The sequence below is a fragment of the Anarhichas minor genome, unplaced genomic scaffold (genome assembly GCF_050575085.1).
Source record: "Anarhichas minor isolate MPS153535 unplaced genomic scaffold, ASM5057508v1 ptg000023l, whole genome shotgun sequence".
Lineage (NCBI taxonomy): Eukaryota > Metazoa > Chordata > Actinopteri > Perciformes > Anarhichadidae > Anarhichas > Anarhichas minor.
The window spans coordinates 5,993,071-6,018,906 of NW_027466469.1; the positions used below are offsets into that span (position 1 = coordinate 5,993,071).

Sequence of the window (25,836 nt, forward strand, 5' to 3'; positions counted from 1 at the left end):
GTTGGCAGCTTTAAGGAAGATAAAAGGCAGTTGTTTTGATCCAGGTCGCGTGGACCAAAGATATCACATAATCCAGACAGGATGAAAATAAGCTTATTTTATCTTCTGCGGAGGCAGGCGATAAGGACCGAACAAACATAAGGAGCACAACATACCAAAGCACCAACAGCAACGACAACCTTCAGCTGATCACAGACAGGATGGTAACTGGTAACAATAAATTAGGACAATCGCAGACTGCTGAAACAAAAAGTGAGGCATGCTTCCACTCACATAATCAAACTGACTTGATAATGACGCAAAACATTTGCGCTAAAACGATCTGTGCGTTCAGACTTGCACCGTGCGCCGGCGGCCTATGTCCGTATGAGAGTGATCCCAGCATTCCCAGCGATCCCAGCATCAGTTTGCTGTGCGAACTGTCCGGCTGTTCCGTGGGAAACGGTGGACTTTGATGTGTTTTGACAGGTGGTCGCTGCGGGCGAACCTCTTCTCACAAACCGGACACTGGTAGGGCTTGACACCTGAGTGGGAGCGCCGGTGTCGAGACAGCTCGTCGGACCGGGAAAACCTGAGAGAAGAAGAGGAAGCAATGTTTGAATGTTCGGCAAAGGCAAGTGGAGAAAGTGAGAGACGTGGACTCACGTCACATGACGTGGACTCGAGTCACAAATCTGATGACCTCAGACATAACTTGACAAAATCGTCAATCAATAATGACATGCATTATGAAATGTTAAAATTGATGTCATTAAAATGCTTTCAACGTTTCTCCTGACAACGGATATACTTTAACTCAATTTGACAGCAGCCAATCACGTTGCACGAGAAAGAGGGAAACCAGCACATTACCAAAATTGGACATTTTAAACATTCAACTAATCACTAATTTCGCCGGATTAAATGACAAAGATCACGAGAAATTGTATAAATTGTACCTCATCAACATTCATGGCAAGGAAATTCATTTGACATTTGAAAATGAAACATGTCTGGTTGTCTGGTAAATGTGCTCTCAGCAAGCTGCAGTCTGAACTCAGCCAAAGAGGTAAAACAATCATCACTCTGTGACATCATCATCCCAATATCACGTGTGGACTGTGTGTTTTTGTAGTTCAAAAACACAGAGTGGTGAGTCTTCACTGGTGAAATAGCTGCTTTACATCAATTTGAGTTGTGACCAAGAATTATTACATTATATTACATATTATATTAATCATTGAATTTGAGTTATTTTCAACTTTTGTTTTTAAAGCCACAGCTCAGGTAGAGCAGGTTGTCCACCAGTCCGCATTTCAAAGATCCTGAACCCGATACTGAACCCCTAATTGCTCCATGTATAGTTGTGACACCACAACTTTACTAAAGTCCTGACGGCTCATTTAAAAGCACAGTTTCTTAGTACAGGCTGTTTTGAGCATTTTCATACGTTCACTGTATTTAAATAGAACCTACAGCTGCTTTATAATAAAAAGAAAGACATGGACATCTCATTTTCTACGGTATGGGACCTTTCAAACATGAAACACAAAGTTTAGGACTTGGCACATGATTCATCACCTTCAGCCAAGACTTGCTTGTGATTTGCAAAACAATGACTTTGTCCCACTCTCTTGAGAAAGTTGTTGATAAGCGAAGCCCTACTTTAGCGGTTTGTCTCAGGCGTGTGCGCTCCTCCGGCAAAGATGATCACACTAAAAACCAGTTGCATAATACATCCAGAATCTGTTCATTAAGGAAACGTTTCTTCTTGGCTCCTCTGAACAAACAATGCCAATGGATCTGACAAAAAACATTTACCCTGAGAGCAAACATCCCTTTGTGTTCTGGGGATATTCAACAGTGCCAAACTTGAGCAAGTGCCTCTAGCGCGTGATGCAATCAGAGATGAAAACCTTGATCTTTCCCGCCGCCCTCGCGCTGTTGTTTTCTATTTAGCTCTAGCAACTCTCTGTTTTTCACAACATGTACACAACCCAGAGCCCCATAGAGCAATTATCTGTTATGAGCACGAATGCTCCACATGTTGATGCTACAACTCCTTTGCCTGTAACTCATTTAGACCAGCATATGAGGCGATGGCAGCTACGGGGGCTTCTTCCCAGCAACCTAGTTCTCTGAAACTGGCTGTTCCCTGCCAGGCTCTGCATCCCAGATGTTGCTCTGCTGACCTGACAAGATGATGAATCGATACGATCGCACCCTGTAATTAGGTCGCAACGCATAAGGAGCTGCAGTAAAACAAATAAAATCAAAATAAATTCGTAGCGTAGATGCAACAAGCTCAGGAGCAAAAGTAATGAAAGTAATGCTCCTGCACTAATAAGACATGATTAAAATGCAGCATGCGACATCTGACAGGGTTTATTCAGGGAGACAGTGAATACAACTATTCCAGAAACACCTGCCCCAAACTTAAGAGTAAAAACATGCTGATTAAGTGTACACAGTGACTTGGGTAGATGAAGCAGTTATTTGAAAGAGGTACATCTTCCAACTAGGAGACCATTGGTCCAATGTGATCCCATGGGAACCAACACATATATGTATGTGCAGGATCAGGGGTGTCGTTAGGCTGAAGCCCCCCTAAAATGTTCTTCAGCCCCCCCAAATAATTTGGCATTATTGGCTTTAAAAAAAAATATATATATATATTTTTTTTTATTTTTATTTTGGTGATGTCATTAAATTAAACTATTGTTTCTCACATGGACAAGTTATTTAAAACTGTAACATGCTACAGATGTGCGTGCATTCTGGTTTATATGTTTTCTCCCCCTTCAAATTACAATCCATTAGCCCAGGGGTCCCCAACTGGCAGGATCCAGATCTGGACCCAGACGCAGTTGCATCCGGACCCAGGACTTAAAACCGATAGATAATTCGGAATTATACATATTAGGCAATGAGTTTATTATTCAGCCGTTAACGCACTTGTTCAGCGGTGCAGGAAACACACCGACCAATGCGTTGTAAATCACATCACGTGATGCAGCTCAGCCAATCAAATATGGGTATTCTGACAAGTTTCCTGACTCGAGCGCGGTTGACACACACCGTGACACACGGGGCTAAGACGAGGAGAGAGAAAGAAGAGCAGGGAAATTGTGCTAATCGAAGAAGTAATCTCACATGACTTCTCCAAAAAGAGAAATGTGTTCAGAGAGAATAGAATTTATAAGCAAAAATGAACAGAATCTTATGTTAATTATTACCACAGGCAGTTAGAACCAGCATGTCTCATATGTTCAGAAACCGTAACTATTGATAAAAGCGGCAAATGAAGCGCACTACGAGGCAAAGCACAACTCTTTTGAACAAACGTACCCACTCACATCTGAAATGAAGACACAGAAAATAAACCTAAGAGCCCAATATGATCAGAATCCTAACGCATTAGTTCACTGACCAATGATGTAAACAGAGAGAATAGAGCTGAAACAAGTGGTTTAATAACCACAGATAAAGTCCATGCTCACTGATTTATCTTTTTAAATGACAAAAATATAATATCGTGGCTTTTTATTGACATCACTTCACACCTGAATGAACTGAATTTAAAGCTGCAGGACAATTCAGAGAAATTAATTTTTCTAAAATGAATTACTTTATTTTATTAAGATGCACATTCTTCAAAAGCTTTCTGTTATATCAGTTATTCTTTAATCCAGACATTATTTTACTTGAAAAGAGAAGAACATTTATTTATGTATTTCTATGTATTATTTATAATCCATCCAGTTAAATTTGAAAAGTGAGAATAATAATTGTTAAAATATAATTGATGTGTACTTTCTTTATTTGATTTGACAGTTGTTGACTACACAGAGACGTTCTTACTACTACTAGGCTTCTTGAATATATTTATATATATATATGGCACTAAATAACGCGAGTTAGATATTATTGTAATGTTCCGGACCTTTGCCCGAGGACATTTTCTCAATCTGGACCTTTTGGAATTTTAGTTGAATACCACTGCAATAGCCTATCATCATACTTAACGATATAAACCCCGGGCACTAGGATTGATCTATGAACTGTCTGAAACAATGGATATCCGCGGCCCCAAACATGCCACTCCCCTTGGGGCTGTGAAGCCCCCCCTTTCTTGGAATCCTAGAAACGCCCCTGGGCAGAATATATATAGTTCGGCATCATCACGGCATGACGGACATGGGATGAAATTTCAGGCACAAAAGAGGCTAACGGCTTCAAACAAATGTTTCATATAATTCATGTCTCCCAGTGATGCCAAACTGATCTACAAACAGTTTTTATGTTGTTTGTATAGATGGTCTTATTGTGTAAACAGTAACACCGTCACTGCCACTCTGAAGTCTGATGTTAAGCTGACATTATTGTACTATTTTACATATTTCACTCTTCATCCCGTGACTGGCACATTGCTCCCCCAGGGAGTCCCCAGCTTCATTCCTCCAACAGTCAGCTTGAAAGAGTTGAGCAGCACTGCCTGGGCTCCACAATACCATGCTCTCTATGAAGCAAAAACATGAACCCCACAGTTATAACATCAAAATGAATTTAGAATTGCCCAGTGAATGTCTCCATGCGGCGCTGACTCTTTTCCAATCAAAGTAGCAGCACTAGCTTCAAAAGTCGCTAAATCTAGCAAGAAGTTCGCCAAGTCGGCAACACTGACAGCACATCCCTTCAGGCCTCCCTCCCAGGCCACTCCCCCAAAATGATCATTATGAACGTAAACATATAATAATGAATGCAAACAATGAACAAGGCTATTGTTAGTATTCATAGCTGTCAAGCTAGCAGCTTGTGAAAGACTCTGGTTACGCACCACGTGTGAACGGGCCGAATTAAATAATTGGACGAGCTAATGACAGTCCTGCGATAGCCAGTTAACAGATTTCTTTTTTCTTTTCTTTTTTTTGTCAGAGCATTTGATGTATTGATTTGTTGTCGGAATGTTATGAGAATTTCAAGATATATAACAAAATTGTTTTTGAAGAAGATTACAAACCCCAGCTTTAATAAAATCACTTCTTGAAAGAAGAGTGAATAAGTTGCTGATCACAAAATGATTCCCTCAAAAGAGACGTGGCTGTATCTGCCAGAGGCGGGACCAAGTCAAGTCCCAGGTAAGTCCCAAGTCCTTGCACCCAAAACCCAAGTCAAGACAGGCAAGTTCCATGTCAAGTCCCAAGCACTAAACTTTGAGTTTTGAGTCCTTAACAAGTCAAATGTAATGCTATTTTAACAACAGAGTAATAATATATCAAATTTACATAAATCATGAATGCTTTTTGAATTTATTATGACTAAACTTCAATCATAAAAAAAAGATTGTGGGAATTAGGTGTCCACTTGAATAGATAGTGTTAAGTTGATTCAGGAAATTAATTAATTCGTGGCACACTTTTTAAATAATGTACTTTTTAATCTTTGGAGCTTGGGGGAAGTTATCAAATAATTCCAAGTCAAAAGTCTCAAGTCCAAGGGAAGTCACAAGTCACTGGCGTTGAAGTCCAAGTCCAGTTGCAAGTCTCTTATGATTGCATCAAGTCGAGCCGAAAGTCATCAAATGTGTGACTGGAGTCTGACTGGAGTCCAAATCATCATGCGACTCTAGCTCACACCTCTGGTATCTGCTGTGCTGAAGGCCGGATAACCAACTGCGCAAACATGTTGAATCGCTTCGGTGCCCCAGCCCACAGCGCCACTTACACTGCATTTCAGTTGTGATTTGTTTGTACAGGGGATCACAATTTTTTACATCTATGACTTAGACCTTAATTATATTAGTTTATATTGCACAAATGATGCATATTCCAAAGTAAATATGTCGTGCTAAAGTCCTAAGCATATAACAGGGTAGCACTGGGGACATGAGGATGGTTCTGGTGTCTATGTTCTTACAATACTAAGACCTAAGCCGGCCAGCAAAACATTGTACTAAGAATGTGAAATTAGATATTTTAGTTAAATTGGTCTACCTGGACCTGTACATTTTGAATATACAATACTCACTGCATCTTTCCATCCAGCCGTTCCCTCCCTGTCCCTCCCTGTCCCTCCCTGTCCCTCCCAGTCCATGTGAGGGAACCTTGACCGATCCCTCTCTTCCCTTTCATGCAGCGCGGCAGCCTGGACGTTCCTAGCCCACAGTCATGGTAACTATTCAACACTTTGTCTTTGTTCGCTCCACTTCCTCACTGCTGCTCCCTTCAAGTGATTGTGTGCAAAACTGAAACAGGCCTTTTTTCTCCCCTTCTATCGGCCTCTCTCAACTCCCCCCTATATGCCACCATCACCACCAGCGCCTTTTCTCCTGTCTTCTTTAAAACAAATCTCAGTTACTTTCCGCTCCTCGTCCATTTGCTTGCTTCTTTCGCAACATTATCAACTTTTTTTTTCTTTTTTCTCCTTTGGTCGGCCCCCTCATTTATCTCATCACATACAGTGGGTTACACACACACACACACACACACACACACACACACACACACACACACACACAGGTTCTCACACACACTTTCATCCAAACTACATCCTGCCCTTTGTGCATAGACAAGAGCCCTTTGTTAGTGGGAACACACAGCCAGGATTACTACTGCACAAATTTCTGCGACTCCACTCATTTGTTAGGACGCGCAGAGCATTACAACTACAGTACATGAGTGGTGGCGGGTTGCCAGCTTGGTACTATGGTCAAATAGCCCATCACAAAGCTTTTAAGGGATATTATTGATCACTCAGTACATGAATGCAAACTGGGGGTTTATCAATGAGTGGATGTTTGAAAGAGGAGGCTCCTCCATGACTAATCTCTGCAAGCTGTGTCAGCTAGAGGCCAAATTACATAACGGTACGCTGGCTTGGTTAGTTTTGACTAATGTGTTCACGCAGGTAAATGTAAGCATTCCATATGGATAGGCCAATGCACACATGCAAAGCACATGAAAAACACACACACCATGTCAGTACTTGTCACTGAGTGGCAGGTCTTAGTTCTCTGTGTGTGTGTGTGTGTGTGTGTGTGTGTGTGTGTGTGTGTGTGTGTGTGTGTGTGTGTGTGTGTGTGTGTGTGTGTGTGTGTGTGTGTGTGTGTGTGGAGCGTTTAGAGCAGTGGTCGCCCAATGGTCTGGTGCCAGGTTTCATATTTCTCCTTATTCATTAAGTAATGGTTTATATACAGGCTAACTCACCACTCATTTAAATTAACTGCATAAAATGAGAATAATAATGCGATAAAATAATAAGCTGCTGATTCTGGAAGTATTTTCCCTGCAGGCAACTCCCATTTCACAGTTTTCTTTTACTGTTCTGTGCATTAGTTTATAACAAATGACTCAATGCAACAACAACCATGAGCTTTAGCTGCTGTTGCTGTGGAGAAGACCATATTCCAGAATTAACCCAGAATGTGAAAATGAACTGATCAAGAACACAGCAAATAACTTTGGGCTATAGTCTTCAATGAAAACCACAATATTTAACATAAAAAGATGAGAATATCTACATTATCTGGGGAAAGGGTAGCGCCAGATGTGTGTCTGTGTGACTCACAGAGGGGGCGTGTCTGCAGCACCGGACTTTGAATCTCTACTCCGCCGTGATGAAGTGAGCTGTCCCAGTCTTTTCCTTTTCATAGAGGAACTATCTTCATACTGAAGTGGGTGTGTGAGGGGATTTCGTAGCGTGGTTTAAGCACTTTAAATATATTTTGAACCATGAGGGGTGATCCGAACTGTGAGGGGTGATCCGAACCGTTACACCACTAGTAACAACGTAACGTAACAACGCAATGTAACGACATAACGTCACAATGTAACGACGTGACGACGCAACGTAGCGACGTAACGATGCAACGTAACGACGCAATGTAACAACGTAACCACGCAACAACGCAACGTCATGTAACCAGGCAACATAACCACGCAACGCAACCACGTAATGTAACGTAACAACGTAATGTTACTGAACCACTTAACGGAACAATATAACGGAACAACCTAACTGAACAAGTTAACGAAGAACTTAACGGAACAACTTAACGGAACAACTTAACAGAACAATTTAATGGAATGGGAGCATTAACTCAATGTTTAATTTTTGTTTGAAGCAGGACATAAAGTGAAAATCTTGTTTGTTGGACCTGACCACACCTCCCACCCATAGTTGGTAGTTGCAAGGCTCTGAAGAAAATGAGAGTGAAATGGTTGTCTTTGCAAAAACGGCACCAGCAGAGGGGACTCTCACTGGCTGACATGATGTCCTCAGGAAAACAGCCAGCTCAACCCTGGCAACTCTGGGCTCAAGTCACACTCTATCACACACACGCATAAACACACGCACACACTTTGAGACTGATGATATAAAAAGGCCCTTACTTTAATGAGCAGAGAAATTGCCTTGCTGATGAAGACATCCAAGTTCTCCCTCTGCCTTTCTCCATTACACACAGCAGGTTCCAAATTAGATCTGGCTGCTTCATACTTAGCGTACACAAATACACGCACACACTCGCACTGCCCCAGCAACCGCACAGCTGTCGAGCCTCAACAGGAGGTGACCATGTTGTGCTCATGTGACTGAAGCCCACATGCTCCGTCCCAGATTTAGTTTGCATCCTCAAAGAAAGACACCGCAGCTATTCTTGCACAGATCTCTCACTGCCTGACAAGAAGTGTGATTTTGCAACCGTTGCTATTGCCACCGCATCACATCATTCCAATTAACACTTGGGAGACTGCATGACAGCCATTAAGATCTATTCAGCTCCAGGGCTCGGAGAAAAGAAAACATTGCTTGGCTTTTCTATTACAGATCCTTGAATAACTGTGAGCATACTGTCTGTGCAGCATGTGGCTTCCATGGTAATGAGCCCTCTTACGAATAATGACATTCATGTTGTTCTCTCATTTTAGTTGCTTGGAGCTTTGGTAGTGTGTGTGTGTGTGTGTGTGGGGGGGGGATTTGCTCTCCATATCCTCTAAGTCCCCTCATCAGTGCTACTATGACCCACACAGAGACAGGTCAGTTCAAGTGACAGTTACAATCTGCAACACACTTGGTTCCATGGAGCAACATGACACCATGCACAGCACATAGACATGCCCCACTGACATATAATTACTGCTGCTTCCAAAAAGGCCACGCAAACTAATGGGAGTTAAGCCCTTTTAAATCATGCAGGCGCATGCTGTTATTGCCCAGTCCTGCGAATAAACAAACCTTTCAAACAGGCTTTATATAACCAGTCATAAATATGAGTCTAATCTGGTAAGATAATAATAAAATAATAAAATAAAAAGCAGTAGGGTTCAAATATGGCCATTTTAAAGGGGCAGAGACCATTCTGTCTTGTGAGGTGAATGTTTGACGTCAACATGGTCCAATGTAACAAGAAATACATTAATCCAGTCAGTCAACACTAGTACCCACCTCCATCCACAGCCCTGCCAGTTGCATGCAAAAGGCTTTTCCCCCGTGTGCCTCCTCAGGTGGGCCTTCAGGTGGCTGCTCTTGGTGTACATCTTGGTGCAGCCAGGGAAAGTGCATTTGTGCATTTTGATAAGATCCGCCACCGGGTTCTTCTGGAACTTTTGACCTCCAACAAGAATCCCTGAGCCCTGGCCGGCTGAGCTGTCCCCGAGCCCGAGCGGCTTGGCCGCAATGGGGACGGGAGCAATGCGTACAAACTTGGAGGAGACGTTAAGGCTGGTGGAGGGCAGGATGTGGGGCACCAGGGCAAAGGTCTGACCTTGGATGTTGACCAGTAGCTGTGCAATTTTGATGTCTGAGGCTGGGGCAGGCGGTGGGGGCTGGGCCATAGGGGTAATAGGCGCTACCGTGGGCTCCTGCTTGATCTGAAGGGGCTGAATCAGTTGGACACCTGGCATCCCGCTACCGTTTGTTCCACTGTCTGCTGATGAAGGTTTGTTGGCTGACGCTTTCTTGGCCCCTGTGCTGGATTCATGTGTGGGCCTAACTGATGTAGTTTTGGTCTCACTGGAGGCAGCAGTGGACAGGCCAGCAGTGCTGGCGGTAGGGACAGTTTGGTCTGAATACTTGGCCTCTGGCTCTGGCTTAGGCTCAGGGGAGGCTTCCCTGCACCACTCCAAGCCAACTTCTAGACCAAGGGCCTCCTCCAGTCCCACTCCCAATCCCGCACAACCCTCTCGGAATTCCTGCTTCATCGTTACCACCTCCATATTTTCCTCCAGGAATTCTTCGATCTCTTCCAGTGTGGGCTGGAAGCACCCTCCAAGTTGTTCCTCTGTCTCAGCATTGGCCCAGGATAGGAAGTCAAAATGTTCCTCCTTCACAGGCTGGCGTCTGGGCGGCTCATCTCTCCGTGAGTCCCAGAAGAAAGTGGATAATGGCACAGGTGCAACAGACCCTGCCAGCACACTGTTGGCACCCCCTAAAGAGGCCTGTGACAGCAGGTGATCCAGGATGCTGTCATGGCTCTCAGCACTAGAGTTGCTGCCGTAGCTGGAGCTAAGCACCTGGGAGTCGGGGCTGGAACAGGAACGAGGGCTGGACGACTCGCTCCGGTCATCCTCCGAAAACGGTGACGGCATCACCTGGTAGGAGCTCAGGTCTGTCACCATGTCAGACAGCCGGTAGACCTGCGACGAGCCACTGTAAGGTAGAAAAATCCCCTCGCTAACTGGGGAGTTGTCCACCATCCCTGGACAGTGCCAATCGGTCGTCTCTTGTTGGAGTCTGTGGTTAGGATGATTTGTAAAAAAAAATATTCCTTCTACTTCTGGAAAAGTTAGGCCATACAAACCCAGGTCACCGAGGCCACACTTCCCACTCGGGGGAGATATCGAAACACCTGGTGTTTCTCTCTCAGGGTGGAAAAAGTAGGCGTCGCGGAAACACTTTTACAATCCAAGGTCTCCAGCGTGTCTTTTACAGTGTGTCTAAATAGAAATAAACAGAGAGACAGAGAGAAGTGTGTCAGACTTAATCCCATGAGTGCATATACTGCTCAAATTCAAAAAGGACAGTACCTGACTTTAAACTAAGAGCATCAGGTGATTACATACTGAAAATGTGTCCTCCAATGCATCTGCCTATTTGCTACTTGCAGTCTGTGTATGCAAATCCTAAAATGTATTTTAGACTTGCAAGTTGATAGTTTTTTTTTGACTGTCATAGGAGCAGCACCTGACAATATCAGTGACACAGCACAGTGGAAAAATAACTTCATGACATTACAGAAATGATACAGAGTCAGCTTTTTTTCCATCTGCTGTCGGCAGATTGTATTAATCACCTATGATATCATAACAGTGTTATCGTTCAATAACCTCATCATATTTTTATTGTGGCTATAGATCAGTAGGCTACAGTTGCTTTCCACGTGGGTTTAATAACATGACTATATTAATCATTTGTTTGTATAAAGTCCAATTTGGACTTCATAAGAAGGCCGAGGTTATTCTCAGTCCCCTCCCGCCTCTATCCACCCACCCTATCCAGGGGCCCCTGCATGGTCTGAGTGACCGAGAGTAAACCCAGCCACAGGAAAAAAAAATAAAAAACTGTCAACATTATTATCAGAAAACACCGCACGGGGCAGCCGGGAGCAGTGTGCGTAAATCACATGCTCTGCTTGTTTACGGGACAATTAAAGGGCAGTAAATCAGTCACACCGCTGCCTCTGAAGATGGGAAGATTTTTTTTTTATAGTCAGTCATTAGATTTATCATTACAACGTGCAGGCTCGCTGCGTTATTGTCGCCTCCTGCGGGGCATATTTGGATTAATTTCACATGTTCCTAGAGAGGATATGACTGATTTCTACAATCTTGCACAGCCAGAGCCCCGTGTTTGTAACTAACTCAACTAAATGTCGTATTTTTTTAAGCATATCCAAGATAATAATTACAATTATAACCATTAGCACCGTCAGATTTAGCAGGCGGAGAACTTATAGAAATCACATGCGCATCTGCGTGCAGGAAACCAAAACTCATTCAAAATGAACTGCAATCTACTGTTAAACTGCGGCCGAGCGGAACCCGAATCCCGCAAAAATAGTCCATCAACATCGGACCGTGTGTCATGTTTTCTTGCCCGTCCCCCCGCGGAACATAACGCACGAGTAGACGCGCGTCTCCGCGCTCAACGTAAACAGGTTTTCGTCCAGCCTGCTGCAGCATATGGCACACACGCGCACCCTGCACCCCTGACACCCACCGTTCCATAAAAAAATCCCCTTACCTTGTTCAATTAAAAGCAATATAATCCCAATGCAAAAGGCGCGGGGAGTAATGTTTGTATTCGTTGCATCCGACGCGGCAGTATATTGCCAGAGCAGCTATTGCCCTTGAGACTCGCCATGCAGCAGCAGCAGCAGCGTTCAGACTGGACTGAGCGCTGAGCAGCGTTCAGATAGTACTGAGTTGTACTATATGACCGTCACATGACTACCAGTGTGCGTTACAGGGCTAGTCTACTGTAGTGAGAAATAAGAGGCTGCTGCTGAAGGCTCGTCTCCACTCTGCAGCCTCATTGGTCGGTTGTGGTGGGATGGAGGCGGGCCGTCTGGTCCGTCACTCAGAGGTTCTGCTGCGTGGAACGGCACGTGGGACGCCCCGGCGAAGGAAGGCAGCTCGTTGGGAGCTGCTTTCATGACAAATAACAGTCGCGAGGGACGTGCGTTAAGTGGGTCAGATGGACACAGGGATCCAATGGTTTTTTTGGTAAAAAAGTTGTTGTTTTTTAAACCTGAATAGTTTTTATGAGTTTTTATGAGCTAAACATTATGAACATTAAGATGAGATTGCTTTATGTTTTTTTAATGAATTCCTTTGATTGATCTGTTTGATTTATGCAGAGCTGTGTATTGGCTTTGGGGCCAAGTCAGTTAAGTTTGGGTTGCATTTATTTGCACAGGTTTAAATCAAAGACATATAAATATATTTCCACCATAATTAGATATTTGCACATGCTGAACATCTTGAAAAATAAAAAGTTCTGATTTGATTCTTTCACTGAAAACGAAAAAGAACCATAAACAATCCACCATACTGTCTCCGAGTGCTGCAGGAATGAGTCCTAAAACCAATGGATATATAAAAGAAGGTTTACGTCACGTTACAGAACTCACCTAGATACATTTGATTGTAATAGAGCATAGTTTTTACCAATAACTAACCAACCATCAAACTGTTTATTGATATTTAGGAGGGCTAACGTTAACCAGCTCTCTCGATAATCTTCCCTGTTATTTTCATGCAATGGCGCTAATCCCTAAATATGATATGCCTTTTATAAATCTGGACCTTCATAGTGGTTGCAAAATTAGAATGGTGTCACGATGACGTAATGAGCCTTCCTTCTTTTAAATATTCTATGCCTAAAACCCCGAAATGAGTCAGCATTTTGATCTTTGGGTTTCCCTTGTTTTTAAATGTCTTTTTTATTAGATGCCTGAAATAAAGTCTGTGGTTAAACACAAGCTGAAGAGATTTTAACAGTTTGTTCTACGATATATAGAATTTGTCAGTAAATACCGTTCTTGTGAATTTTGAAGCTTTGAAGCTTCTTAGTAAATGGCGCTTGGTAACAAATTTCTAAATGAGACGACTAAACGTCCTCATGAGAACGCTAGTCCTCCTTTAGCTTCGTGGTGGTGACGTGAAGTCATGTGACCATAGTGGAGTTCCTTTATAGCCCAATGTTAGCTTTTTACTTCTGCCGATATCATTCACGCTTCAATAATCATAAAAGTGGCGTTCATTTGAGAAGATTAGATTGCTGAACAAAAAGAGTATCATAAACGTTTGTTTGTCACAGAGATTATATACTACAATAATCCAGAATCCAATGTAGAAATCCCAGTGGCCTTTTGTCCAGGGAACCAGTGCGATGCTGACTTCCTGGTTGGCCTACAAGAATACATCATCCCTGCAGCACTCTACTGGATTACGAGGACGTCCTGTACGCTCATGCTGCTGCCACCACCCTTAAACCATGGTCTCTGTCCCACCGTGGCATTCCATTCCTTTCACAAGATAGCTATCACGCTCATCACTGTGTTACATGGAAAGGTCAGAGGTCACTCTGATAGTGTGATCTGGTGTCACCACGTCATAGGGTCGAATTAGCTTTTAAAGTTCCTCATTCTAACAGGGGAACACTGCTGTCAATACATTTTATTGTGATCTTGTGTTTATGTAATTAGTTCTCTGGAGTCTTTTGTAAAAGAGATGTTGATCTCAATGGGATTTCCTGAATAGATCGAGCTTTAGAAGCTTAATTTACATGGACTACCAACGGGAGATAATGTGCAGGAGAGCAATACGCCTGAAAAGGTCGTGTTCATTGCTTCTACTTAAATCATACAAAACAGTATGACAAAGATTTGTGTTGGTTATGACATAAAAAAGCATTAAACATTTTGAAGTCTTTATTTGGTACAGTAACAGTTCAACATTTTGAACTTGAAAAAATAGCTTGTGCAGATCAAACAAACAATATATAATAAGTTATTCCAGTAGCTGCTTCAGAGGTGTTAGTGGAATTTGTTACCCATGACCAGAGCCATGCTAGCTTTTTCCAGTCTAAAGGCCGCTGAGATCTCCAGTTCCAAATGTACTGTGCAGACATGAGAGTGGGATCAAACTTCTCAACTCTCTGCATGAAAGCGTAAAGTCATTCGTGTATGTTTCCATTAAAATGACACAGCTTCCTCTTTTAACTTGAGCTTTCTACACATTATGAGAGGAAGAACAGTGAAGGCCTTTACCCACCAGGGATGTGATCAATAAACAACAGGAAAATGTGAAATACTTGCCTGTGTATAATATATGTCTCGGGCTTTTATTGTGAAAGGTAAGAACGGAAAGTGTGGATCTGGTCTTCGTTGCCTTCATCAAGGTTTAAAGGAGTAATAAAGTTTGCCATCTTGGTTCTGACTTCAAAGCCTCTGTTTTGATGTTTCATAATATGCGCAACTCCACTCCGTTCAGCACAACGTGATTGTTTTTATTTGCAGTGCGAAAGCTCAGAAAAATCGACCTTGTTCCTAAAAGAAGTATGCCACTTTTCTGTCACATACAAGGTGTGTAGGTCACATGCAACAGCAGAAATGTCGAGGAAAACACAATAATGTCAAAGGCTTATTTCCACTGTGGTCCTTGATGTAAAGATAGTAAAGATGCAGACCAACAAATCAGTACAATAAATACCTATATCATCCTAATCATCATCAAGTCAAAAATAAAAACACAAATAAAAAATAGACGCAGAAAGGATGATAAGCTTACATGTCCGGGTTGTCCCGAAGTACTTCTTTGACCTTCTTTTGAAAATGGTGTTCGTATTTTTTCAAGGTTTTCAACAAGAACAGGTGTCCATGTATTTCACTCTGCAAACAATCTGCTACCTTGTAGTTGTAGTTGTGCTGCTCTGTCCTTCAAAGCTCCCCAGCTGTTTGCCAACATGGGCTTTGACTAACTTGCTCTGAGAGATCAGAAGTTTATCTTTAGTGACCTTCAAACCATGAACAGATCCAGTAGTCAAAGCAACTCAAAACAAGGGATTGGCTTTCAGTCTTCCTCTTCCTTTATCAGTCAAATTAAACGGGTATGATATCTTACCAAAAGTTATTTCTCATTTTTTGTGTGTTCTCTTACGAATTTCCGCCAACAATTCGTGCCCCTGCATTGCAGAACCTGTTGTACTTGGTTCAGTTTTGGAAAAGATGGTGGTTTGGGGAATAACTACATTTGTTACGTAAAATAAGCTATGTCATAAAAGTAAGGTAAAAGTCAACATTGACTTTTTATTTTAGACGAGACACAAACAGTGGTATCCTGGGTGAAAGTCCTGTTTTTCAACCCATCCACCCTGACCTCCCTAAGTGGAGCTCTTTAGTATCACGTCACTTAACTCCCACAGTGGCAGCCCTGCACGTCCTGGCTCACGTTGGTCATATCAGTATTACAGTATAAGTGAACAGGGAATGAGAACAGCCTGAGCAGCCTAATGCCAAAACATCGGTTCTATTCTATAACCACGCTCTCTCCAGCCAAGCCACTGTCTTTCAAAGATGTGTTTATTATGTTTCTACATAACTGTGAGACTAACTCTTTTTAAAAGACTACTTCACTAGTGGAGTGATTTTCAACCACTGTGCCGTGAGAGATCGCCAGGTGTGCCTTGAGAAAATGTTCCAATTAATCGGTCCAAAAAAATATTATTTAGTTGCTGCAAATACTTTGCCACTATTGAGCGTCTGAACCTACAATATAGTGGCTGGATAAGTAATAAATACTCTTCCATGCCAGTGGGTGGCAGTACCTAGAGCAATAATGACCTTGTTAATTTAGGACAGTAGAATGAAATGATGTGCGGGAGAGGTTGAGGTGACAAGACGAACAGCGATGGAGAAATATTTGAAAAGGAAAAATGCAGACTCTGAACTGGGCCCTGGACAAGAAAACGAAGAACAGAGAGACTGAGAGCTGTTGAAGAAGAGCTTTGTGTTCATGTAAACAGGTCCAGGTTTCACACTGAGTAAGGATCAACAAATTGAGAGATTTGTCATTAAAATGTCAGCATATATGCTGTATTATGCTACAATGTGTCATTTTGTTACTTTTGTTGGTTGTTGGTGTGCCGCGGGATCTTTTTAATGTAAAAAATGTACCGCGGCTCAGAAAAGGTTGAAAACACTGCAGTAGTGAACCCTGGAGCAGAGCAGGTTTGGGTTTGCCCAGTCAGGGACTGATGATGTTCAAATTTCCATTTTTTTTCCCGTTATTAGTTATAACAATATATTTCAGTACTTTCAATCGAATTCCATGACATCTGGGCAAACTCCATCTCCTGAAGAAGATCATGTGATATCATCAAAAGCCCTAGAACAGCTACATGTGGTGAAATTGTTTTGTCAACTGCTGTTTGTTTCAGGGGTCACAAATGAATTCCGGTGTAAATCCTCCATGTCTCTCTGCTGTGGCTCCTACTGCTACTGTCCCTGCATGATTACAACACAACATCAGCTCACTTGCTAAGCTGTCGGGCCTATCAGATGCATTTCAGAGGTAAGTGTGGGTCACTATGGGTCAAAGGCACTCTGAGACTATCAGTAACGGGCCCCACAGCAACACTTCCTCGCAAAGAGGAACTCACTCTCAGGAACAATGTGGGCGAAGCAGTCGAGCTGGACAGGAAGCGTTCCAAAAACATTACATTGTTCTTTAACGTACTGTTTGTTTAAGTAGTTACGTCCAGATTCTGAGAGATCACAGAGTTGGTCATTGTGGGAGTGTCTGCTGTAATCAGGTTTGGCTGCGAGGTGGCAGACTTTTGATACCTCGCATTTCCACATTTTAGCGCCTGGAGGAATGGCTGAAAATAGACTCTGAGGCAGCGTTGTCTTCTTGATGCTTCTCTCTTGGTTGTGTTAGTGACTAAACAGAAAGTCTGTCTCTTCTGATGGGCCTTTGTTCTTGAGTTCCTGTTGGGAAAGGGAGAGTGCTGACTGGTGATAGGGTCAAATAAACACTGTACGAAGTGCACATGTAAATAAGTGCTGAAAACTTTACAGTACGACATTAAACCACATCAAGTACAGCACAAAATATGTTCTTCTTTACTGTTACTTTGGTCAACAGTGGTGTTACAGTGATTCAAGTTCAGTCCACGAGGTGACATTTCAAAGGGAAATATTTTTACTCCATCTGAGTAATATAGTAGCGATAGTAACTGATTACTTTTCCAGATTCAAATTGTGCATTTAAAATATACAGTATGATAAGCTCGTCAACATTAAAAAGCATGAATTTATATTTTAGCCACTTTTTGCCCAGGCAGCACATCTGTAGGCAGTACATCTGTAGGCAGCACATCTGGAAACATGACATTGACACATTATCACCTTGGTAAGTTAGTGAACATGTTTTCAAACAGTTGCTTATTTACACACTCAAACAGCTGGCTCTGTAGTTGTTAACAAAACATTCCTCAAACAATTTTCCGCGGCGGATTAATCCACGTTTGATGCTCTAGTGAGTATTTGTGGCAACAGGATTGAGTCAGAATAAACTACAGCGTGTGTGTGTGTGTGCATGGTTGATGAAGGAACATATCATGTGCACATTTTGAAGTTGTCCTTGTGTGGAAATGGGAAAATTCAAGGACATTTCCTCAGTGGCACTGATGTGCTTTAGATTTTGTACAACAACGAAGCTCTCTGTCAGGAGGAAGAAGTTACATCAGGCTTGTTAGTGGATACATCTACTGTTGGTTTTGATCTGTTGACAATAAGGTGTATATTTCGCAGGTCATCTGTTTCTATGACTTCCTCCTGTCCTCCCCTCAGACCCCTCAGACCCCACAGTGTCTCCAATGAAGGATAAAGTAAAGGGCTTGACCGGGCTCTGGAAGGGGGCCCATAAAGAACGCATTGCAGTAATTGGATGTCATTAGGCCTACCGTGTTGTGCGATAGGCACGTCTGAGGTCAAGTGGGAACTTGACCTCTTAATCCAGCCATCAAGCAGCTGGAGCCAAAAGCCATGAGAGCGTCCCTGCAGGGTGGATCTGGCCCACAGATTACAGGCTCAGTGTGGAGGGATGGGAGCGCTGCTGAATGGCAGATTAGTCGCGTGCCTTTGCCCTACTTCTCCTCTGTCTCTGTCTCCCCGGGGATGTGCACAGCCTCTAATTTCTCATTTTCAGATGGCGAATGTCGCAATCCGGTTGCTCTTTCTCTCCAGAGAAGTCCGAGGAGGCCACGTTGCTAAGGGACAGAGGATTCATTCCAACCAGATGCATTTGTTTCTGCCTTTGTATTTGAAGTGTGAAGCGAGTTAGAGCCACACTGGCTGCTGAAAGAGGAACTTGGCCTTTTCAATCCCTGACTGGATGTGATTTTCACTTCTTAAGACCTTCAATTACATATTTTCTTTCTATTAGGAAAGAATCTATGTCATATTACTGTTTTTAATACCTTTTTCGTCTGATGAACTCAAGTTACCCTTCATAGACACCACCTGCCATGTTCCCAATATGTTCATTTTAATCAGGAGAGACTTCATTTACAGTGAAACAATCATTTAATACGATGAGACAAATAGTGAAGAGTATATTACAGGGGTCGCCAATTGGCGGACCGCGGTCCGGATCCGGACCCAGACGCCGTTGTATCCGGACCCAGGACCTAAAATCGATTTTATTTTGACACTACTTTATATTGTTTGAAGCAGAACCTTCAGTATTTGGATCAATGTGGAAAATTAACATTGTTTTTCATGCACTGAACGATTTAGATATTCTACTCTGGGGCCAGAACACAGCCGAGCTCGCCGGCATTCAGCCACAATCGATTAGAGCAGCGGATCCCAAACTTTTTAGGCCACGCACCCCCTTCTACATCCCGACCAGGTTCACGCACCCCCAATCCCCCACACCTTAAAAAAAAAAAGCAACAGAGCCTATTTATAGCCGCATAAAAATCGGACCAATGAGAGAAGAGTTTGCTCGCGCGTGGCGTTTGTTTACAAGATAAAAAACACAAAAAAGAAAAAAAAACTTCCTGCACCGTGCCTTCGAAAAGGTAACGGACGTACACCAGAAGATTGGCCTGATTGGCCACATCTGTAGACTCATCTACTTGCAGAGAGTAAAACTCACTCTTCTTCACGCGACCGACTAATGTAGCCAGGATGTCTTCGGACAAAGCATCGATGCGGCGCGACAGTGTTGTTGGACACCGGGATCATGTCCAAGTTGTTTGCTTCTCTCTCTCCAATCATACATTCCACCATCTCTTTGGCAGCTGGCAAGCACACGTCTTCGGCGATAGTGTGAGGTACTGTAGCCCCTTTCTTGCTATTCTGTGACCAGATATGAAGCCCGTAGTGCGTTTTTTATAGACCCAACACATGAATGAGACTGCAGTTGTTTTTGGCTGTTTTGTAACTCCTCCAATTTCGATATAAAAAATGTAAGGGGCTTTTGACTTGCACTGGCATGTTTGGTGTTCAGGTGGCGACATAAATAAGAGGGCTTCAGACAGCTGTTAGCCAGAACCTCACTGCACACCACGCACTGTGGTTTTGGGCAATCTGCATTGTCAATCCAAGTGAAGCCCAGACCAGATCATTTTCATCATATTTCCTCTTTTTTTTCCCAGTCTGATGCTCACTCTCGTTTCCTCTTGTTTCACCTTGACTCCGCGATGGACCTATGTGCTCCCCATTTGTCTGTGCTATCCCTTCCTCCTTTTCGCTCTCTCTCTCTCTCTCTCTCTCTCTCTCTCTCTCTCTCTCTCTCTCTCTCTCTCTCTCTCTCTCTCTCTCTCTCTCTCTCTCTCTCAGTTTCAGATGTCCCACCTGACAGTTTCCCCGATTTCAGCCAGTTTAGCATATTTGCATGAATGTTGCTGAATGAATGAAGTTAGCTGTTAGCTGACGTTAGCTGCACAAGCTAGGCTAGCTAGTGTGTACATAAAAGACTGGCGGCAGGAGCTGAAGTGCATTTATTTATTAAATTGTAAGTTTTTAATTTTAAATTTAAATCTTACAAAGGGAATTTTTATAATTCATGTTTTTATTTTGTGAAAAATCCCACTTACATTTTTTTATATTAATAAAAAATTAATAATAATATTAATTATTACATGATCCTTGCACTATTGTTCAGTTTGTTTAGTTTACCTAGTTGTTCATTTAATACCATTCTACTTCATTGTATATACTGTGCATTTTTATTCTGCCGTGCCAAAAAGTGATCATCTTATAACCGAATAATCACAACTGTGGCCAGACGAGTGCTCGCAGTTCAGTAATCAGGCATAACATCTACGTGATATAAGCAATAGTATTGTTTGCTATGTGTAATATCCTTGTTTATATTTGTAAAATAGACTGTAATCATAATGATTTAGGGATGGCTTATAGAAATTATCTCTTTCATTAAGACTCTGCATTATTTAAGCTGCTGTGTTCTAGCTCATAACCAACCCAGAACTCTTTTTATCAGTTCAAATATGAGCGGTAATAGGCCGCCATAAAGGTTTTTAAATAAACTTTTATTTGAGAGAAGTTGAACCGAGGTCATAAGATCATTTGGCCGTGGTGGAGGTTTGTCAGAATCCTGAATTGAAGGTGGAGGTTTAGGTTAGTGAATATCTTCATGTGGAGGTGGAGGTTAGTGAATATCTTCATGTGGAGGTTTAGGTTAGTGCATATCTTCATGTGGAGGTGGAGGTTAGTGAATATCTTCATGTGGAGGTGGAGGTTAGTGAATATCTTCATGTGGAGGCGGAGGTTAGTGAATATCTTCATGTGGAGGTGGAGGTTAGTGAATATCTTCATGTGGAGGCGGAGGTTAGTGAATATCTTCATGTGGAGGTGGAGGTTAGTGAATATCTTCATGTGGAGGCGGAGGTTAGTGAATATCTTCATGTGGAGGTGGAGGTTAGTGAATATCTTCATGTGGAGGTTTAGGTTAGTGCATATCTTCATGTGGAGGTTTAGGTTAGTGCATATCTTCATGTGGAGGTGGAGGTTAGTGAATATCTTCATGTGGAGGCGGAGGTTAGTGAATATCTTCATGTGGAGGCGGAGGTTAGTGAATATCTTCATGTGGAGGTGGAGGTTAGTGAATATCTTCATGTGGAGGTTTAGGTTAGTGCATATCTTCATGTGGAGGTTTAGGTTAGTGCATATCTTCATGTGGAGGTGGAGGTTAGTGAATATCTTCATGTGGAGGCGGAGGTTAGTGAATATCTTCATGTGGAGGCGGAGGTTAGTGAATATCTTCATGTGGAGGTGGAGGTTAGTGAATATCTTCATGTGGAGGTTTAGGTTAGTGCATATCTTCATGTGGAGGTGGAGGTTAGTGCATATCTTCATGTGGAGGTTTAGGTTAGTGCATATCTTCATGTGGAGGTTTAGGTTAGTGCATATCTTCATGTGGAGGTGGAGGTTAGTGAATATCTTCATGTGGAGGCGGAGGTTAGTGAATATCTTCATGTGGAGGCGGAGGTTAGTGAATATCTTCATGTGGAGGTTTAGGTTAGTGCATATCTTCATGTGGAGGTTTAGGTTAGTGCATATCTTCATGTGGAGGTGGAGGTTAGTGAATATCTTCATGTGGAGGTGGAGGTTAGTGCATATCTTCATGTGGAGGTTTAGGTTAGTGCATATCTTCATGTGGAGGTTTAGGTTAGTGCATATCTTCATGTGGAGGTGGAGGTTAGTGAATATCTTCATGTGGAGGCGGAGGTTAGTGAATATCTTCATGTGGAGGTGGAGGTTAGTGAATATCTTCATGTGGAGGTGGAGGTTAGTGAATATCTTCATGTGGAGGTGGAGGTTAGTGCATATCTTCATGTGGAGGTTAATGACAGAGGCCATAGGTGGAGGTTCAGGCAGTCCCTGTTTGCTATATTAGAAGGTGTAGACGGAGTATCCTTTTGTAATTGTACATTCCCAGGTTGCCTTTGTGTGCTTATGGTTGCTAAATATGTATAAACAGGTTTTAATTTGTGTTTACAGTGTATAGTCATAGCCCGCTGACCCATTCTGTTTTCGTTGCTTTTTTAATTACTGTACAAACAGTCTATATGTGAGTGTATAGAGGCCCTTTACACAGCAGCCATTCTGACATGTCACAGATAAGCACAGATTTAATTGATCAAATGAATTAACGGCCCATTCCATTTAGTGTTGCCACAGTGAGTTAGCTGACTACTTCTCGGTCTGTGTGGAAGCCTCGGGGGACTCTCTACATGACTTGGACGCCATCTACTGGTTTGGTAATAGTACTGCATGGCTGAACTGGCCCTTTACACAGCGGGCTGTGGCTGTTGCTCCAACACAGTGGCCAAATCCCAATGTCCCCCCTAAACCCTCAAACCCTGAACCCTCAAGGACTTACTGAGGTCACCTGGTAAGTCGGTGAGTGTGAGAGACTGTGAGGGCTTGAGATGGTGTAAATAGGAATGGGACAGCACTTTAGTGCAACATATCACGTTACCATGAAAACGACAAGAAATATGATGTATAATTGTGTGTATTTATTTTATAATTTGTACTCCCTGAGTTGAACGTCTTCAGGCTCTTTCCTCACTAGATGAGGTAATTTTATATAATCCATTTACTCGTTTTGTCAAAACAGCTTCAATGACAAAATCAAATATTTGATGAATAAATAAATAAATATCTTCTGATTTCATGTTTATTTTTTGTTCCATCTTTAACCCTTAATGTTTCAGAGTATATTTATTATGACAGGCTGAACACATTGATCCGTCCTCTTTGTTTACCTTTTTTTTTTACGTCTCCATGCATCCACTGGTTACCCCGTGTTTAACGTCACATTGCAATGATTTGTGGGAAATTCCCTTAGGCTAAGGCCCAATCCCAATGTCCCCCCTTACGGACTCACAGACTTTGAGGCGCGCTCCCGCGAAGTCCGTGAGGGTTTAGGGATGTCCCACTGTCAAATCGTCAAGTGTTTGAGGCTCTCTGGCAGACATTTTGAGCCCTTTATGAACCCTTTCCGTAAATCAGCATGGTATGCTGACTTAGCCTAAGGGAATTACCCACAAATCATTGCAATGTGACGTTAAACACGGGGTAACCAGTGGCATGGAGACGTAAGAAAAAGGTAAACAAAGAGGACGGCTCATGTGTGTTCAGCCTGTCCTATTAAATTTACTCAGAAACATCAAGGGTTAAAGATGGGACAAAAAATAAACATGAAATCAGAAGATATTTATTTATTTATTCATCAAATATTTAATTTTGTCATTGAAGCTGTTTTGACAAAAACGAGTAAATAGATTATATAAAATTACCTCATCTTGTGAGGAAAGAGCCTGAAGACGTTCAAATCAGGGAGTACAAAGTATACAATAAATACACACAATTATACATCATATCTTTTGTCGTTTTTATGGTAACGTGATATGTTGCAGCAAAGTGCTGTCCCATTCCTATTTACACCATTTCTAGCCCTCACAGTCTCTCACACTCGACCACTTACCAGGTGACGTCAGTAAGTCCTTGAGGGTTCAGGGTTTGAGGGTTTAGGGGGGACATTGGGATTGGGCCTAAATCAGCATACCATGCTGATTTAGAGAAAGGGTTCATAAAGGGCTCAAAATGTCTGCCAGAGAGCCTCAAACACTTGACGATTTGACAGTGGGACAGTCCTAAACCCTCACGGACTTCGCGGGAGCGCGCCTCAAAGTCCGTGAGTCCGTAAGGGGGGACATTGGGATTTGGCCAGTCAGAGCTGAAGCTGTCAATGGCAGACGGGGAAAGACCCAATCACACGTGACCTGCAACGTGCTTGTCCACTTTTTAGAAGTGTGGAGAAGATAGGGTCATAGTAACAAGGGCTTCTGGGAAATGTGGTCTACCGTCAGAGCATTAATAAGAACACTGGTGTGAGGTTTCTCTAAATGACTTTCATTTTTATAAAGGTGTCAGACTGAGCACTGTTTAGATGTGTCAGCATATTGCTGCTACCATGACAACAAAAATGGAGCTCATTTTCCTGTTAAAGACGACTTTTAAGTTATAACACAATATTTTTCATTTTATTTCTAGATACTTCTTGTATCTTATTACTTTCTTGTAATAACATAAGCCATTTCAACTTGATCACAGAACACTCGTTATTTATCAAAACCAACGTCTCATTAAAAACAAAGTTGTGTCGTTATTACATTAGTTGGCGTGTTGTTATGAGAAACTTGCATATGTCGTGAGAACGGCAGAGAGGTCCATCATCGTCCGAAGAGAGACCGTAGAACCGCGGTGTTTCTGGGGATCCGCTTTTCCAAAATGACAAACCATCCCGACTCACAACAGGCTCACTTCTCTGTAATCATGAGAGGGAACCTGTGCGTAAATCAACGTTTCCAAACACTTTTACTATATATGTAATAGATAAACCAGTCATTTAGAAGAGGTATACGTTTGATTAATCACCACTCTTTATGCATGTTATTGAAAACATGAAAAATACTTTCTACATGCGACCAAAAAAATGCATTTAGTTCGAATCATTCTTCATTTCCTCATCAGTAACAGACTGTAAGCTAGACTTTCATACTAGATTCACTGGTATATGTACACTACAATATGAACAGTCAGGCTCCCTCATGTGGCTCAAACCTGGGAGGACTATGGAAAGAATGTAGCACGTTTATTAGGCGACCCTGATAAAATCTCTTGTGACCCACCTGAGGGTCCCGACCCAGGCTTTGGTTCTGGAGCGATCATACATGAAGCTGAAATCACTACTTCCTGGATGCGCTGTAGATATGGACGGGTGGTCCTTTGTTTTTGGTCGAGCATGTGTAAGCTGTGATCCCTCAAAGTTTCACAAGTTTCTTGTTATTACGACATATCAAATGATCATGTAGTGAAGAGTTTGCTTTAACGAGATACATTGGTTTTGTGGTAGGACGAGATAAAATGATACGTTGTTACAAGAAAGGATTTTTGTAGAAACTGAATCATTTGGCACCCAACACGAAACCTTATAAAAAGGAGAAACTGTTCAAATGAACTTTGCTGCCATAGAGACGCCACAAGCCTCACTTTCTCCTCTGAAGTCAAAGGCTCTGTGTGTGTGCGCGCGCAGCATTACCTTCATCTGTAATGATTTAGCAACTCTTAACTCTTCATATTGGACTGAAATATATTAGATCCTCTTTACAGGTTTGGTCATTTGTATTTTCGCCGTACTGCTTATTATTATTATTATTATATTCTCTTCATGCATCCTATGAATCCTTGCACATGCTTTGCCTGGTCAAAATGAAAACACAGAAATGGAAATGAAGACGTCCACACAGCGCCGC

The 25,836-nt window shown here is 42.4% G+C and overlaps 1 protein-coding gene across 1 annotated transcript; it reads right to left on the minus strand.

The window, feature by feature from the left end:
- Window positions 1-402: 402 nt before the first annotated feature.
- On the minus strand, window positions 403-10,673 carry LOC142955441 (Krueppel-like factor 15). The gene is made up of 2 exons (XM_076096956.1): window positions 9,424-10,673; window positions 403-571 (listed from the first exon to the last, which is right to left on the minus strand). The coding sequence occupies exons 1-2, from the start codon at window positions 10,671-10,673 to the stop codon at window positions 403-405; spliced, it is 1,419 nt and encodes a 472-aa protein (XP_075953071.1).
- Between the last annotated feature and the right edge of the window lie 15,163 nt (window positions 10,674-25,836).